This window comes from Petaurus breviceps, unplaced genomic scaffold (genome assembly GCF_028583685.1).
Source record: "Petaurus breviceps papuanus isolate PSGF00001 unplaced genomic scaffold, PetGlider_PUasm1.0 90750, whole genome shotgun sequence".
NCBI classification, from domain to species: Eukaryota; Metazoa; Chordata; class Mammalia; order Diprotodontia; family Petauridae; genus Petaurus; species Petaurus breviceps.
The window spans coordinates 11,900,715-11,914,550 of record NW_027187335.1 but is presented as its reverse complement, the minus strand read 5'-3'; the positions used below and the strand labels follow the sequence as shown (position 1 = coordinate 11,914,550).

The window sequence follows — 13,836 nt, the reverse complement described above, 5'->3', positions numbered from 1 at the left end:
AGATGTGAGGCATCAGTGCAGGAGGGGGGGGTGGGTGGGGGGGGGGGGGGGGGGGGGGGAGGGGGGTGGGGGGGGGGGGGGGAGAACAGATGGGGGGAATTGAAACAGAGACTGAAGGTGGGAAGAAAGGGTTCCAGATGAAGAGGTGGGAGGGGAGAATGTGTAGGAATTCTGCTCTGTGGAGTGCCCTGCTAGCTGTTATGAGACTGTTTACTTTAGGGAAAAGAACTTGAGAGAAACTTACAAAGTATAATAGAAAAAATATTGGACTTAAAAGAGTCCAAATACCTGAGGTTTGAACCCTGGCTCAACATTCACTTAGCTGTGTGACCATAGGTAAATCACTTCACCTTTCTGAGCCTCAGTTTCCTAATCTGTAAAATGGAGCTAATAATATTTGCACTACTTACCTCATACTGTTATTGTGAGGAAAGTGCTCTGTAAAACTTAGTGCTGGAGAAATGTGAGTTAGTCTTATTTCTTCAATGCCCAGAACTGTTTGCTTCTACTGGGTAATGGTCAACAATCAGGGTACCAAGACTGGAAGACCATTTTTTAAAAATTCCAACTCTAGACAAATACTAGAAGACAGTGCTATTATAAAACCCAGAAAGAAAACAACAAAAGTTGCCAAAATCTAAGAAAGAGAATGCACTATGGACAGAGTTGAGGAGGGGCTAAAATGGTAACTAACCATTTAGCCAGGAAGGACTGCCCTCAGAGGAACAGAGCCAGCTCCTGCTGCCTCATTGGCTAAGCACTTAAATGTGAAGCCAGGCCTACCCATTAAAGACTGAAGAACACTAGTGGGAAATGACAGGGGGAGGGGGAGGAGTTGCACCAAGGCCCTAGGGAGCATGTGCACACTCTCCTCCTAGTTGTATAATCCTAAACTGACTGAGAACATGCTGCTTTGCCTGACTGGGGGGAGGAACACAGATGGAAGTCCAAGGGGAGGCCCAAGCATAGGGAGCAGAAAGGATCGATACCCATCCCAGCCACAAAAAGTGCTTTGTTCAACCCTTGCCTGTGTTTTCTTTTCTTCTTCTGCGAGGGGTTCATGAGCTCATTTGTTGGCAACTTCAGGATAAGTGACTCTTTGACTGCAAACTGAAAGACCTGGAAGAGAAATCCAACAGGCCCCGTCACTCTCCCTCTAGCCGAATGGCCAGACAAAAGGCCCAGCTGGTAGCTGGCTCTCAAGGGTTCAGAGGCAGCTGGCTTCATTGCCCCTGGGGGTCTCAACTGCTTGGGACATGAGGTCACGTGGCTTTACAGTTCAATTCTCCAGCTGGTGTTCTGACTGGGAGGAACAGTACTGACCACAGGCATGCTGGCCCGATCACTGGCTTTCCCCTCAGACTTTGCTCCAACTGAGCAATGGTTTTTTAGGGAGTGGTATTTTTTGGACCCTTAACTCTCCCCCTGCAACTGCCTCTCCTCACCTAGATAGCAGTTTTATAAAATGATTCTGGTCTTTGGACAAGGGGCTGGTATTCAAAGCAGTACCTGGCTCTGAGCACAAGCCCCCCCTGTTGGGGGAAAGATGTAGAATCATACAGACAATGTTACAGTTGGGAGCTAAGCAATCATCTAGTCTACTCCTTTAATTTAGCAAAACAAGAACTGAGGCTCAGAGAGGGAAAGTCACTAGTTTTCACCATTTTCTGGGGTCACAAAATTATTCGGTTGGCATGAGCATTAGAGGTCATCTACTCCGAACTCCTCATTTTACAGATAAGGAAGTTGAGGTCCAGAGAGCGGAAACTAAAGTCACACAGTTAGGTAGTGACAGAACTGGAATTAGAACCTAGGTCTCCTTACTCCTATTCTAGAGCTTTTTCAACTCTATCACATTATCTTAATATTATATTGAGCTTTAGTAGGACACCATCCCAAGCCATCACCTTTGAGTGATAAACTCCAGACCAGAGAGGTGAAGGGATTTTGAGTGTGTGAACTTCTTTAATTCACAGGGCCCCACCATTCATAAAATAAAGGAATTAGGAAGAAGATACCATCCAGGTATTTCCAAAAGATAAGGGGCCACATGGATGAGTCTGGACCCTGTTTTTATCTGTATAGCCTGACTGGCATAGGATGGGTACCTATGCCCATTTTCCTATTCCTAATCTTCTTGAATTCAAACCATTAGTAGCTGCTACTACAAGTATGTTTGAGGGTGTTATGGAATAGGATGTATCCCACAGATCTACTCGAGGGGGGAACAGGGGAAATAAAAAAGGGCAGTCTGTGGAAGGAAATAACTGAGGTGGCTGATGGGGCAAGAAGACAAGAGGAAGTCTAAATGAAAAGACCCTTAGGGGGGCAGCTAGGTGGCGCACTGAATAGAGCACCAGCCCTGGAGTCAGGAGGACCTGAGTTCAAATGCGGCCTCAGACACTTAACACACAAAAAGACTAGCCGTGTGACCTTGGGTAAAGTCACTTAACCCCAATTGCCCTCCAAAAAGCAAAAAAAAAAGACCCTTAGGAAATGGGCCTAGTGATTGTCTAAAATGGTATAAGAGTGTCACTTTCAGGAAGGAGGGAAGATCATTCTGGACAGTTTCTGAAGCCAAGGATGAGGCAATTTCAGCAGTAGTTAAGGAAGAGGTTGTAAGCAGCTTGGTAGTGGCCACTTGAGTGCAAAGACATAAGACAGAAAAGAGGTGTGAGCACAGATACTCCCTAGGCATCCTTCAGAACTGACATTGATGGAATTTATCCAGACCCTCTGCCTTAAGGCAACCTGTGGCTCCATAGGACCTTCTCTAGAAGGTGAAATGATTAGTGGCCTTCCTTGAAAGAAGTGCTTCAAAGAGAAAATAAAGAAGAAAAAGAATCTAGAAGTTCAAAGAACACAACATAGAGAAGAAAATGAAAAATAAGGGCATGTGAGCCCTTGCATGAATGAGGCATTCCCAGGGAGGATGGAGGTGGACCTTCTAAGGAGGAAGCAGCTTTCTGTGCAATAGCTAATATTGGTCCCAGGAAGAAACAATGAGTTCTGGTAGTTGGTAACTCCCTACTAGAGGATACTGAGGAAGCCCTATGTCAACCTGATATACAGTCAGGAGGCATGTTGTCTTCAATTGGTTAATAAGCATCTATTAAATACCTACCATGTGCTATTCACTATGCAAAGTGCAGGAAAAAAAAAGCAAAAGACAGTATTTGCCCTATAGGAGCTCATGGTCTAATGGAAATGGAGGTTGGGGGAAGGGGTGAAAAAGAACTTTCTTAATGTCACACAGAAGCATGATTCAAACTCCAGGGCTCTGGCTCCAGAGTTGGTACACTTTCCACTGCACCAAGCTGCCTCCCCAAAGCATGTCTTCCTGGAACATTTTTCTAGGACATGAAAGAGAACCACCTAAGTCTCATCAAACCCAACAACCAATATCTACTTCTGATGATTCATGCAGAAACAACGGATATTACCAGAAGGAACCTAGTAAGCATCCCTAAAAATTATGTCTCAGGGCAAGAGCTGGGGTTTCTTCAGTATTGCTGACTAAGGCTTGAGGGAAAAAAAAAAGGCTTATATGAGAAGTGAATGGATGGTTAAGAAGATGAAGGAATGGGATTTTAAGTTCTAGACTAGGGCTAAAGACACAGGAATGATGGGCTCATGGTCAGATTTAGAATGCATCTAATGAGGGTTGATAAAAAATATATTTGCCTAGAGAACTTTGGATCTAATCAAGGCGGCTTTAAACCAAAAACAGAGAAAATTGCCCACATACGTACATCAAATCCAATAATAGACAAAGGAGACAGAATAAAGGAACAATAGTAGAAGGGCCTAATAACTCACAAGAGCCATAAAAGAGGGACTTCACAGCCTCGGTTGTATAGACAGAGCTGCACAGAGTAGATAAAAGTGAACTGAGAATTTCAAAGCAATGAAATAAATATGATCTTATATGTATATATAAGTACATTAAGTATACGTGCTCTTGTTCCTTACTAGCCTGCTCCTTGGTAAGAGATTGCAGGGCGTTGTGGGATGCAGTTCATAATTAAAAGGATATACTTTATTCAAAAAGAATAATAGATAGTAGAGGCAGTAGAGTTGCACTGAATATCAAGAAGATATACTCATGTAAGGAAATCTTTTAATGGGTAGAAGAACATAGTCAAAATTATTGTATGAGTTTCAACAGAGGAAGAAACAGTAGCAATACTATGACAGAATATACTACATGTCACCCAGCTGAAAATGGGTGACAAGTCCCAGGCAAAAGTTGTGGAGAAGCAGATTTTCCTCAATATAAGGAAAAACTTTCTGATAATGAGCTATCCAAAAATAGAAAGGGCTACCTCAAAAGGAAGTCAGTTTCCCATGGGTGGAGGTCTTCAAGTAGAGGCTGAATGACCACTACTGGCTATGAGATAGAGGGGATTCCCATTCGAGGGCAGCTTGGATTAGATGATCTCTGAGGTCCTTTCCAACTCCAAGATTATATGATTCTAGAACTCTGTATGTGCAGACTAGCATGAGCTTGGATCTGAGATAAACAAACACCTGGAAGAATCTTTCTCTGGACACTCAGCCCTAGGACACAGCCTGGGGGATGGCTGGCTGGCTAGACAGACTCAGTTACTTATTGCTGTTCTACTCCATTTCCAGACAGTACCTGCTTGCATGTTTTAGTTCCCAGGAGCCTGGCTATTGAACAGAAGTTGTTGAAGTAGGTACCATGGAACACTCTGAAGAGAGACTCCTCAGCCCCCGTCCATTCCACGGGTTCTAGGGGTGCTTCCACTACACAGAGCTGAGGTGGGGCAGGGCTGGCCTTCTGTTTGGTGGGTGTCTGACATCGAGAGTTGGCCTCTAGAACAGGAAGAGAGAGATGAAGAAAAGAACAAGCAAAACAGAAAGTTAAGGGCAACGCCCTATAATCTCTTACCAAGAAGACAGGCTAGTGAGGAACAAGAGCATGTATACTTAATGTACAGTAATACTTAAAGGTAAATCTCCAAAAGTAAATATTTTCCCCAAATGAATTTATATACTTCAGGGTGTCCAGGAATTTTCTGGGCAGGCCATATAATGAGAGCCCACGTATTTTCTGTATGGTTATCCATTCCATTAAGGTTGTGGTAAACAAAGTACTTCACAAATCTTAAAGCTTCTTATAATTGTGTTCTTATTTTTACTGCCAATAATAACATGACCAGCCCCCATGCTGCAAATACAAACTGCCAAATATCCTTAAGAATTCAACAAATAACCTGAACTGAAACTGGAGTATCATCATAAACAAAGCTATTGCCCACAATTACTGGGACTTTTATAACACCAGCCAATAACAATTTAAGAACAATAGTTTTGATTAAATAGTGCCACACTGAACACTTCTATATTCCAAACTATGTGGAATGAAAGCTCTGAAAATATGGACACCTAGCTAAACAAATCAGAACCATATGGGAACTGGATGAAGTATGTATCATTGCCATTCTCCTACCAGATTTGTCCTGAAGATGCTTTCAGCGAGCCTATAGAAGATGAGCTAACATCCTAATACTTACAGTCACCTATAAAAGGAACCGTTTTATGTGCCTGGACAATAGGTTGTCTAGCATTAAAACATATAAGAATAGTAGGACAGTCATTAGCCCCAGGTCATTTCTACCTGAAATCTGTAGAACAGAAAATGAGAAGAATGATAACACTAATAATAGTGAGGAAAGGAAGTAAAAGTGCATGATAAATCCCCAATCTGCTCATTATACCTGAAGAGCTAGAGGCCCAGTCATTTCCTGTGTCCCTATCACTGTCCCCCTCTTTTGTCTCAGCCACAGCAGAGGTGGAAGTGTTAGAGGAGGAAGCACTGACCACTTGATGCCGACGTCTTCGACGACCAGAGCACTTGGATCGTGGATTGTGGAGCATAGCATATTCCTTTGCTCCTTCCTGCAATGGACACAGTATAGATATGAAACAAGACCCTTTAATGATGTTTTTTGTCTTCTTTTCCTAAAATGCTGTGGGCCCTTAATCCTACTACACACCTCAATTCCCATGGTTAAGTGCACTCACAGTGCCATTTTATAATCTGAGTGTACAAGAGTGACTAGAGAATAATAATATTGCTTTTAAATAAAGATAACAAACTTGTCTGCTTCATGGACCACCATTGCCAAAAGGAATTTATTTTCTGGGGGCCAAGCCCCTGTAAACAAACTTTTCTGTATCAATTGCTGGCCCCTAGACAGAAAGCAGTTTGTCAATAGATCTATTCTAAAAGCCATTCTTTAGTGTAATCTGCCAGAGACTGAACTCTTCAGCAAAAGTTTGGAGAACCTAGGTCACCTCCACACTGTGGTATTGGAGTAGGACTTTTTGAACTGTCCCATGGCTGGCCATGGTATAGGCAGCACTCAATTTATAACTGGATTGTATTCCAAAAGTTCATTTTAAAATCAGGTGTTTGGATATAAAAAGACATTTTCCCATAGACACAATCTTAAAAATGGTATAGACGTTGGTTTCCAGGCCAGTCAACAAAATTCTATTTAATCTGTAATGTTACTAATAGAAATAGAGTGAGTTTGAGGTTCTGGAAGTAGGTTCATATAGGACAAGGGAAGTTGTTTTGTTTTTTTCCTGATGTGGAGCCAACCCTAGGCAAAATTTTGAAAAAAAAAAAAAAGGGTTTGATTTCTCTTCCTTTTCTGTCCAACTTTCCTATCTCCTGTTGTCCCTTTCCCTTGGCCTCCAGTGCCTTCTTGCTTTTCTATGTCTCCCTACTCAAGTTTCTCTTACTTTGGTGAGAAGGGGGTAGACAAGTGCCACAAAATGCTACATGTCCCAAAATACTTTAACTTCCCTTTCTCCCAACAAAAAGTCCCCATTTCCTCAGTACAGATTCTGAATAGACAAATGCTAAGCTGTGAATGACTGAAAGTCCCTAGGCCCTTTGAAGCAAGAGCAATATCTACCAAGGTTCCTGCCATATAGGCTAGATTAATTTATTTTTTTCCCCTTAAAAGATAGCTGTTCTTAAAACTTAGTTTAGGGAGCTAAGGCTTAAGCCTTTGACTTGGCTTCCTGGTCACCTAGGGCAGAGGTATCAAATATGCTAACAAAGACTGCATCTTGAACCACATTAAAATGTAACTGAGAAATATTTAACAAAATAAATAAAACTACAATAAAACATAGATAGTATTACATTCTATAACTAAGCCAATGTGGGGCCCACAGGGATCCTTATGCACAAATTAGTGGCCCCTATTGATCCTGTTACTATCTGAGTTTGACACCACTGACGTAGAACATAAAAAGGTCAATCTATGAGGAATCAGTGTCTCTCAGACTTGGTGGCTATCCGACTGTTGTGTGAGTCATTATATCCACCTGGCTCAACAAACTCTGCTATGAAAAGTTCCTTTAAGGAAATGAGAGGGATTATATCTCCCTAAAGCAATGCTATAGCCTTTCTATAATACTACTGAGCAAATTTCTTTTTGTTAAGTGTTAGATGGTCTCCAAATATCTCATTTCATTCCAATCCCAAACCTAAACCAGTGGACCTGAGTAAGGTCTGGATGCCTTGCAAACAGAAGCCTGCCACTCTATGCCCTCTCAATGGGACAAAAAGGGGCTCCCATGGACCCAAAATGATTAGCCCAAAAGGTGATAAAGTTGACTAATAGTGATAAGGAAAGCATTCCTATGCCTATTCTTAGAAGTTCTAGAAAAGCTGGATCACTAATATAAGAAAATCAAAGTAAATGGTCCCTATTATGTTTGAGCAACTAGAGACATCTGATGGCATCAAGAAGTGGCTTATAGCATAAAAAACAAGGACAACCCTTATATGAAGAAAAGACCAATAGGTTATGGGAAAGTATAGTCTCTGACTCTGAAGTCACTCTGGAAAACATACTGAATACCACTGAGATCAAGGCTATAATGAAGGAGTGGGAATGGAAGGGGAGATGAGAATTAAGAATCTGTCCTGGTAGTATGAAAGCTTTGGGCTTACCCTACAAGTAGCTTAATCATCCTGATGAGTCACTGGAACAATGACTAAGACACACACTGTTCACTGGAACCAATTTGGAGCCTTTCCCTGAGACACTGTTACATCTGCTTGGAGAGCTCAAAGACATTTCGCAAAGCTAATTAAATTGGAGGCCCTGGATGGAGACTTTCCTTTGTCTCTTTTTAGGTGGCTATGATGGAAATTGTGCCTACCTGACCCCATAAAGATGACTTCCCATTAAAGCTGATTCGCCAAACTAGGGCTAAAAAGGGAGGATGTGAAATTCCTAAAAGAGATGGGCTTGGTAGACTGAATCTGTCACTTTCCTACAACTTGCCCATGCTATATGAGCAGCCTGCACTGGGGAAATTAGATCTTATCTTCTGGATTTTACTTTGTGTTTTCCCTTCTACATATACAGGCCAGGGAAGAACTGGTGAAATCTGGAGATTGGGAGAGCTGCAGTGGTCATCTGGGCTCTTGTAAATAGGTGTTCTGGGGATGGCAGAAGGCATGATGCTCACCACCATAAGGTGGGCAGAGAGTTATGACACCCTCTACCATAAGGATCTTTGGATGTAGTTCCCAAAGTAGAGCTGATAAGAAGCCAATCACTTGACAGACTATAGGGGATGTAAGTAAAATTTTACTATGATATATAGTACCAGGGTAGTAAGGACCCTTCAATCTCATCAAAGGCTAAAGTATCTCCCCAAACCTGTGTTCTATTTCATATATAAAGGGCTAATGGACATCAACAAAACAGGTTACTTTTGTACCAAGAGACCACCAATAGCTCTCTAAGCTTCCATAGCAAGTTTTGGAGGACAGATCATGAAGGAAAGAATCTTCATGAGTTCCTGGGATTTGGTACATGTATGGCCATTATGACAACTTTTATGCCATTTATTGCAGGTAGAGCCAAATGGAAACTTTTGCAATTACCTGAAACAGCCTATTTAGTTAATCGCCATCAAGATAAAGGAAGCTGAAATACTTTATTATGCCAGATCTCTTTATAACCCCATACTGACAGTGGGGAAGGCAAATGATATTTGTTGGTTTACAGTGGGAGCTGACAAAGTCATCAAGGAAAAGCTGAGGTCTTTCTTCATTATAACATTCATAATAACACAAATTAGGTCAGATCAGGCAATGGCAACAGGGACTCAAATTCTATGATGGCCCCTATGAAGGACAAAGCAGGATGTCAACCCAAGGAAAATCCAGGGTCCAGGCAACTCAGTCAAGTTTTGGGAAATACAGTGGATATGGAGAATTTAGATGCTTCTAGACATTGTCCAAACAAATTGCCAACAGCTGCTTCACCAATCTGGAACATAGCTAAGTACTTGAAAAAATGTTTGTTGATTGATTTTTAAAAAGCCCAGAGGCTTTTAGACTCTTTGGGTTCTGGAGAAATCACATTCCTCATCTGGGTATCCTGATGACTCCAATTTGCTGAGTCACCTTAAAGTCTGCCTCTTCTGATTGGGGTACAACACAGGCTACAGATTTGGAAGATCTAAAACAGGAAATCTAGTAGTCTCTTCTCCTGGGCCCTTATGACCCCATGGAAATCCATGTTTTTAGATGTCTCAGTCTATTAAGACCAGGCTGAATGAAGGTGGTCAGACCAATCAACTGTTAGGCTTCTGTGCCTGAAAGCTCCATGCAGTAGGTAATTGGTATTTTGAAAAATACTTCCAAAAAGCAGTTGCCCACTTGCCACTAAGCCCCAACTGTTATTGAATGAATAATGCTATCATTGTTTGTCCAGTTACCTATTATGAATTGGGTGATGCAAGATGGTATCTCTACAATTTGGGTAGGGAGGTCTCTATTGACAAATGAAAATGGGAACTGGCCCATAAGGAAAAGGCTGAAACTGTGTAAGGGGCCAAGGCCTCCAGACCTAACCGTGTACACTGTTTCCTTCCCTGGCCCAATGAACCTGGATCCTTAAGAACTTTCTGTACACTGAAAGAAGCATGAATATATTGGACTTCATGGACAATTAACTGGCAAGTTTTCCAAGTTGGCTAAGCTATAAGCCTCATGGATGGTGTGTCAGGAAGCCTCTGGCAGATAAGATCTTCATCTATAATGATTCCTGGATGATGGCCATGGGTCTGGCCAAGGGGTTTGAGTAAGGAGAGAAAAAAATTGAAGACTCAATGGCTCTCTCATTTGAGGTCAGGACCAATACAGGAATTTTGTTAAGAATTCCTCTGCATAGTTGTTTGTGGGGCATGTCAACATTCATGAAAATATCACATGCCTTCTGCTGAATAAAACAAGATGATGACATTTTGTGGTAGTTTAGGGAGTAGGAGAAATTTAGGGAAAATAAGCTTTTATTCCAGGCTCCTAGGATTCCTGAAGTCAGGGATACCTAGCAACGGCCCTAAGGCCATTTAAGTGCTGGAATATCTATTAGAAGATATTTAGGACCTTGTCATCAATGTGGTAGCAGCAATATCTAGTAGGGTTCCTCCATATAGACTATAGAAAAAAACAACTATAGTTTTTTCCCTAAAAGGCAAGAAAGCAGACCTCAATATTTTAGGGGTCCAGGAGGTTAAAGCTCAATTTCCTGGACACCTAGGACATAAAAAGGCCAGTCCATGTGGAGTCGGCACCCCTCAGATTTGGTGAATGTCCCACTGCTGTATGAGTCACTGCACTCACTTGACCCATCAAACCTTGTTGACAAAATGAGTTTCTTTAAAGAGATGAAGGGGGCTACATCTATCTGAACCAGCACTCTATCCTATCCTTTCCAAGCTACTGTTAAGTAAATTTCTTTTCTGTTAAGTATTGGATGGTCTGCAAGTTTCATTCCATTCCAATCCCAAGCCTGAACCCTACTGAGACAGGCCTGGACTACAATACCCTTCTAAAGATGTTTACATTAGGGGAAAAAAATTTTTAAAGTCTTATTTTTATTGATACCTTGTGGTTTTTATGTCACTTTTGAATACAACCATTCCCTCTTCTCATCCCAGTGAATATATAAAAGATTTTGAAAAGGGAAAAAAATCAGTTCAGCAAAAAAATAATCAAAACAGCAATTGTATCTGACAGTATATACAATATTCTACAACCACTGTGCTCCCCCTTTGCCTAGATGGGAAGATGAATTTTCTTATCTACTCTGAGACCAAATTTGGTCATTACAATTAGAAGTTTACATTTTTAAAAAACAATACTTGATAGCTCATAAATTTCTAATTTGTAGCAATAGCAATGTAAAGAAGAGAAGTAGGGGCAGCTAGGTGATGTAGTGAATACAGCACCTGCCCTGGAGTCAGGAGGATCTGAGTTCAAATTCGGCCTCAGACACTTGACACATGTACTAGGTGTGTGACCCTGGGCAAGTCACTTACCCCCAAATGCCTTGCCTTCCCCCCTCCAAAAAAAAAAGGGAAGTAAATTTAAGCTGTGAGAATGAAGAGAAAAGTTCACCCATACGTTAGCATTGCCTGGGAATCTGTCTGTTCACAGAGGGAGCTTTGATAAAGCATTTGTATTTTGACAATTTCACATATTTAGATAGAAGTGAAAGTGACTTTAGATAGCATATCATCTAACCTCATGTTACAGACAGTGAAATGAGGACAAGAGAGGTTAAGTGATCTGTTTGTCAAACATTTAATTAGTGTAGAAGCTGGGATTTGAATCAGTTGCCTAAGTACTCTTTGTCCTCCTTGCTGCTATAATACATTTCCTTTCCTCAACTTTTGAAGCTTTTAAAAGCTACAGTTTAAAAAAAAATAAATAAAAGTTCCAGTTTTTTCACAATAGTTCTCATCACGTCAGCATCAAATTCCAGCAGTGAAAAAAAGACTGGCAATATCCATTTTTACAGGTCTGTTTGTTTGCTACTTTGGAAATGTTGGTAATTCCAATGATACCACAATGGCTCAAAATATTTTTGGACCTCCTCTTTTGGAACTGCCTTAAGAGCTACTGAATGGATCATATAAGAAAATCATTTTCAATGATCAAACTCAAATAGGTCTGTGATCTCATAAATTTGGATGTAGCCTCCATTGACGAAGATCACAATCTTATCTATGCCCATCCTGTGTTGTGACTCTTGTTCATGTCTTCCCTAAAGATCAACACAGAGTGTCTATCCAGTGTTCAAGAGGCATTCCTCCTTCCTTTTAAAATTTCAAGGACACCAGGGGAGATCTCTGAGGGATAGCTAGGTGGTGCAGTGAATAGAGCACTGAGTCTGGAGTCAGGAAGGCCTAAATTCAAGTCTAGCCTCAGACACTAAGTAGCTGTATAACCCTGGACAAGTCACTTAACCTTTGTCTGCCTCAGTGTTCTCAATTGTGAAATGGGGATAATACCAGCACCTACTTCACAGGGTTATTGTGAAGATCTAATGAGAAAATATTTGTTAAAAGGGGCTTAGTGCAGTGCCTGGCTCAGAAAGGTACTATATAAATGTATTTTCCATCCTCCTTTCCCTGCGATTGTCAATTAGTCAGTTGTTGCCCTATAATCAATCCATCTTCTCTTCTTATTACATTTACCTTATGACATTTTTGACACCTATTAGTTTTTGAAGCTCCTCACTGGTTCTTTGTTGCAGCTCGCTGCTCTCTGTGTGATATGCATTTTCAATTCTTCAGAAAAATTTTATATCCAAGTAGAATACTGTTGTTGTTGTTTTTAAATAAGTCTATGTCCAAGAAGAAGCTTGGCATCATTAAAAGAACTATAAACTTTCCTGAAAGTAATCCAACTCACTCTCCTCCTCCTGTTCAACTCTGGGACCAAATTACTGTCTATCTGTCCCAAATACACACACACACACACACATACACACACACACACACTGATGGACAAACTTTACAGACTGTCCATTTGAATTCATGTTGTAATCAGGGCAATGAACATTCTTCATCTGCTTGGTCTTTCTCAAGTGGATGGTCAGACCAAACTCTTGAGCAGTTATGGATTTTCTTCCAAGAGACTCTGCAATGTTCCATGGCTTGATGCAGCCAGCATAATGTCATTCACAATTAGGAGTATCTAGAAGACCTTACCATCCACAGGGAATCCCTTTTCAACGTGGACTCTGTGTTAAATTTCCTCTATGACAAAAGCAAAATCTTTGGCAAAACATACATCTCCCTATTTTAAGCCCCATGTGAGGTCTGTAATCAGAGGATGATTAAGCAAAATTGTTTCTACCGTTATATCTTCTAAAGAATTTTGAATGACTCTGATGTATGGATGGGAGACATTCTGTTGGAAAAGAGCCTCTAAGGCAGTATTTTGCTCCACTGAATCAAATGCCTTTTCAATATTAAATAATAATCACAGTGAGATCTTGTATTCTGTTGATTGTAAATTAGTTAAGGTTATTTCATTGTTGGGAATATTGCTTGTCAAAGTCCAGTTGTTCCCTATTAACATCTTCTTCAAGGATGTCATCAACCCCTGTATAGATGACTCCCAAAGATTTTGTAAAAGTGGCAAAGTACATCTTTAGGTTTACTACACTAACATTTTCTGTTACCTTTTTTTTTTTTTTAAAGCAATTGGGGTTAAGTATCTGTTACCTTTTTTTATATTAATAAGGTTAAGTTTTTCCCCTCACGTCTTTGCTATGTTCTTTTCCTTGTCTATCAATCCCTTAATACCCTCACAATTGTGTTGTTTCCAGTACTGATTGCTACATACACTTAGTCCAGTTTGGTTGTTTTTCTCAACTTTTTATTCTTTAGTGCCATAAGAAAATTATTATCATTATTTCAAGAGATAGCATCATGTATCAGTAGAAAGCATTCTTAAGGCCAGGAAGACCTGCT

At 40.8% G+C, this 13,836-nt stretch overlaps 1 protein-coding gene across 2 annotated transcripts in view; it reads right to left on the bottom strand.

The window, feature by feature from the left end:
- EZH1 (enhancer of zeste 1 polycomb repressive complex 2 subunit) overlaps positions 1-13,836 on the bottom strand; it is a 43,252-nt gene that overhangs the window by 9,536 nt on the left and 19,880 nt on the right. For both annotated transcript variants that reach the window (XM_069067626.1, XM_069067625.1), the window contains exons 11-13: positions 5,745-5,925; positions 4,643-4,839; positions 1,028-1,119 (exon numbers count right to left, since the gene is read on the bottom strand). In XM_069067626.1, coding sequence (XP_068923727.1) covers positions 1,028-1,119; positions 4,643-4,839; positions 5,745-5,925 — 470 coding nt within the window. The remainder of the gene's footprint in view (positions 1-1,027; positions 1,120-4,642; positions 4,840-5,744; positions 5,926-13,836) is intronic.